Genomic DNA, 4,024 nt, shown 5'->3' with positions numbered 1-4,024 from the left:
GGAACAACATTTTCATGATGGTCTGGGAACAACACCAACACGAGGATATCAGATCATCCGTGTGTGTGTGTGGTGTCTCACCTGGTGTTGCCGAGTGGCCTCCTCCTTTCTTTTCTGCAGCTGTTGTTTGTACTTCTCGTGTTCCACCTCTTCCTGATCCTGTTTTTTCAATAGTTTGTCGTACTGCTCCATCAGGGTGGAGGTGTACTGAAACACGGCCGCCACGTGACTCTCCCAGTCGGGCTCTGTGCTGACACTGGACTCTGCTGTCATGCTGTCTGTCTGCACAGCCTGAGCTCTGTGTTTCAGATCTACAAAAGACAACAAGGAAACAACTTATTAGGTACAGAAGTAGTTATGGTAACAGTGAGACTTTAAGGAGTTTAAAAAGCAGTTTATGGTTTCTAAAATCTATTGCATTTTTGTAAATTGCCAAACTGCCATGCCACACTTAACAGACCTGGTACAGCAACTAAACAGCCTGTGAAATACAGTTTCTGTTTAATAAAATGTTTTGTCTACAAGTAAAAACAGTGAATTTACAGCTTAAAACTAGATTTCACATTCATAAATCACCATTTCCAGCTACAAAAACTCTTTAACGGCGAGTTCACTGCATTTTCTCTTATCTGGACCACATTATTTGAGTCTATCAAAGACCACTATGTGCAGACTTCTCAAATTCCCCTTTCATCTAGAAAACACGACACCAGATGTTGTTAAGCTCCACCGGGTATTCTTCACTGTTCAGCTGTCATTGTAAAATTCCGGCGCTTTACCTGTCACTCCCATTTTGGCGAAATCCAGTTCAAGGCCAAGGTCCAAGTCCGGGTCTCCATCCTGTCTTACATGATGGTCTTCCGCTTTATCGTCTGAACCCTCAGTAGCCGTTTCCGCGCTAGCATCCATGCTAAAAGAAGTACAAAAACGAAACTTGGTCTTTTGGATTCGCTTTTCTAACTTGACACAAACGTTACGTGTTCTGTAAACACCGAGTGAACTTACAACAACGTAGTGAGCTCCACAAAGGCTCTTTAAAATAAAACTTCGGCGATATCAGCTGCCGTTAAGATCCTGTTTACGCCTGGCGCCAGCTACGAATGTGTGCACCCCTAAATGTAATCCGGCTGAAACACTTCAACTGTCCAGGGGTTCCAAAACAAAGATCTTCTATGTAGGTGGATAATTAGGTAGAAATATTTATTTATTTATTTATTTGCACAGGGACATATAGAAAAACTACAACTACATAGATACGACAGGAGTAGCAGAATTGAAATGTAAAGCTGGTGACTTTGTAAGGAATAAATTCATAATAATTAGAACTGTTATTTGCTACATTGTTATTTTTAAAATATAAGAAAATACAATATTGTTTAAGTAACAAAAATACATTTAAAAAAGGAATAAATCACTAGATGGATGTTTATTGGATATTGGATGTTTTTTTTAAAGAATAAAGTCGCAAATTATTTCTTTATTTTTCCCCTGACTAGTTGATGTAATTAAGTATTTATCTGTACACTCTAAAATTTTGATTTTCATATATTTAGCAGTACCTCTGCGCACATACAATGGTTATAATAGTGCATAATTATTTTATATAAAGCCATTTATAAAAGCAGTTCATTTCTTTTTAATTGCATTTTTCTAAATGATCTTTAAAGAAAAAATACCATAAATGACTAAATCACATCTGTAGTTTTCTACTGTTAGCTTATATATTTCAGTTTAATTCGGTTTTTCTTTCTTCTTTAAATGAACTAAAATCCGTCCATTTTAAATATTTACTTTTTCTACTTATTATAATTTTCAATATAGTATTTACAATAAAAAATTAAATAATGATACAAATAAACTTCAAAGAAAAGGTATTTTTCTTTCAATTTATGTTTCGTATTTTCGCAGAGAGGTTCCACAAACTCGTGGCGGAGTGAGTCCTCTTCTCTTTCCGTGCCACTCTGGCTCCCATAGGGATTCCTTTTATTGGTCACATGACAAACTGGGAAAACCTCCTGACTCCCCGCTCCTCCTCCTCTCGCCCTGTCAGTCGAGTGTTTTAGGGCTGTGTGTGTGTCTGTTAGCTAGCTGCTAGCCATCATCACCACAATAAACTACAGAAACAGAAGACGGATATGGCAGATACAGCCAGGGACGCTCCACCGGAGCAGACCGACTTCCATGAGCTGGAGGACGGGGAGGAACTGTTCCCGGAGCCGGCCACAACACAGGAGGTGAGGAGGAGGTGATGAGGGGAGGCCGAAGGGGAGCTGTGGCAGGCAGGGCGTGATGCCTCCAGCTGACAACAGATGGAAACTTAGAGGAGGGGCAGCAGGCAGGCTGGACACCTTAAAATCGCTTAATTTTTGAATGAAGTTTGGCGTGTGTGGAGGCTTCTATTGCATATATCTTTGCACTGTCATCATTCACGAAAACGGCTAAAAATGCGAGGTGTTGATACACCAAACGGTGGCCTTCTAAGCCACTGTTACAGGAGCCGATAAGGTCTATTTGGGCTGAGAAAAAGCGCAATGGAGGTGTGTTTTCTTGCAGTCAGGTGACAGTCACACAGGTGTAAATGATACATTCAAGGCGGATTGGAAAAAACGGAAAAACAATAGTTTAGCAGATTAAAGTTTCTTTATGTTTGTGTATCTGAGCTGATTAAAGACAGTGGTTAAAGTTCGAAATTATTATTTGTCAAAATTATGTAAATATACTGGTGAAAGCAGCCCAGAAAATCCAGCAGGCAGATTATAGTTTTTTGACAAAGTGAAGGGACACCGAAGATACTTAAAACAAACAAAAGAAGAAGAAATATCAAGGTCAAAATGTTGAGTAATAATATGTAAAACGGCAGTTTTACTAATGCTGAACTAGTTTGTTGTATAGGGCTTGGCTTTGATAAGATTTAGATGGCATTAGTGGTCATTATTCCAGCCTTTTGTTTGATCAGTGGAATATCCAGAGAGTAATTACTGTCAAATATTTGTTGTCTGCAGCTTCTTAGACTTAAAGGTTGGATACAGTACTTTGTGACACATGACAGCAAGCTGAACATTTCTGTGTTTTGGTGTTGACTAGATTTGTTTGAAAACAGAATCTTTTTTTTTTTCGTATTAGTGTTAAAATGTTTGTTTTTAAAGGGAGCTCAACAAAGCTGCAGCACAAACATTTGTAATGGCATTAAAAGCATAGACTGTAAATGAAAGATGGCATCATGTGAGCCCTCGCCATTTTGAAGCCTCACTTTTTGCATTTTGGCCACAACCATGTCAGGTTTTTGGAGGCACAAGTGGACGTATTTGGATGAGAGGGTGACATGCAAGATGTATGAAGAGTGAACAGTATGAAGCTTGGTTAGCTTAAAGTATTTTTAAAAACAAACTGAAGCAAAAGCTTCCTGTGTGTGCCACACAGCAGACCATATTATGTTTCAGATAATTGCAAGAGGTCACCAGCATCAACTTGATCGGGAGGTCCAGTTCAGTTAGCTAAAGCTTCTTGTGTCAATGAAAGTGGCCGTGCCCTTATTAACTTCGTGATCATGGGAGGAAAAAAAGTTGGGTATTGACAAGCGCCAAGTGGTCCTTTGAGGAATTATAGATTTTTGCACCTCCTGTTCCCAGAGGTTGCTGCATGCATGAGAGAGCTTTTTTGTTCAGCTTTTACATTTGTTGATGTGTTCTTTATACCATCTTTATCCTTTCTGACCATTTTTGACCAACCCGAATCACTGTGGTGCGTGTTTCAGCCTAAATAGAAACGGGCAGGTGCAGAAAAACGAATGAAGGAGCAATTTATATTCTCTTGTTCTATGATTAAGAGGTAAATAAAACAAATTACAAACCATGTTAAAGCATTTGCATATAGAAAAACAGGAGCTTTTCATAGTGTTGGAACCTCAAATCAGAAACAAAGTTACCAGCCTGCAGCAGGAAAGTGCAAACACACACACACACACACACACACACACACACACACACACACACACACACACACACACACACACACACACACACAC

The 4,024-nt window shown here is 39.2% G+C and overlaps 2 protein-coding genes across 2 annotated transcripts in view; one reads left to right on the top strand and one right to left on the bottom strand.

Annotated features, from left to right (window-relative positions):
* Positions 1 to 1,137, bottom strand: part of rnf214 (ring finger protein 214) — a 5,780-nt gene extending 4,643 nt beyond the window's left edge. Inside the window, exons 1-3 of the mRNA XM_005730667.1 lie at positions 1,006 to 1,137; positions 780 to 910; positions 76 to 311 (exon numbers count right to left, since the gene is read on the bottom strand). Coding sequence (XP_005730724.1) covers positions 76 to 311; positions 780 to 909 — 366 coding nt within the window. The 5' untranslated portion in view covers position 910; positions 1,006 to 1,137. The remainder of the gene's footprint in view (positions 1 to 75; positions 312 to 779; positions 911 to 1,005) is intronic.
* An 882-nt stretch (positions 1,138 to 2,019) lies between these two features.
* The window catches only part of snx2 (sorting nexin 2), a 41,688-nt gene continuing 39,683 nt past the window's right edge, over positions 2,020 to 4,024 (top strand). Inside the window, exon 1 of the mRNA XM_005730666.1 lies at positions 2,020 to 2,234. Coding sequence (XP_005730723.1) covers positions 2,136 to 2,234 — 99 coding nt within the window. The 5' untranslated portion in view covers positions 2,020 to 2,135. The remainder of the gene's footprint in view (positions 2,235 to 4,024) is intronic.

Source organism: Pundamilia nyererei, unplaced genomic scaffold (genome assembly GCF_000239375.1).
Source record: "Pundamilia nyererei isolate P.nyererei 1_Seehausen unplaced genomic scaffold, PunNye1.0 scaffold00038, whole genome shotgun sequence".
Taxonomy (NCBI): domain Eukaryota; kingdom Metazoa; phylum Chordata; class Actinopteri; order Cichliformes; family Cichlidae; genus Pundamilia; species Pundamilia nyererei.
The sequence above is the reverse complement of the archived record's forward strand: the minus strand, read 5'-3'. Positions and strand labels throughout refer to the sequence as shown.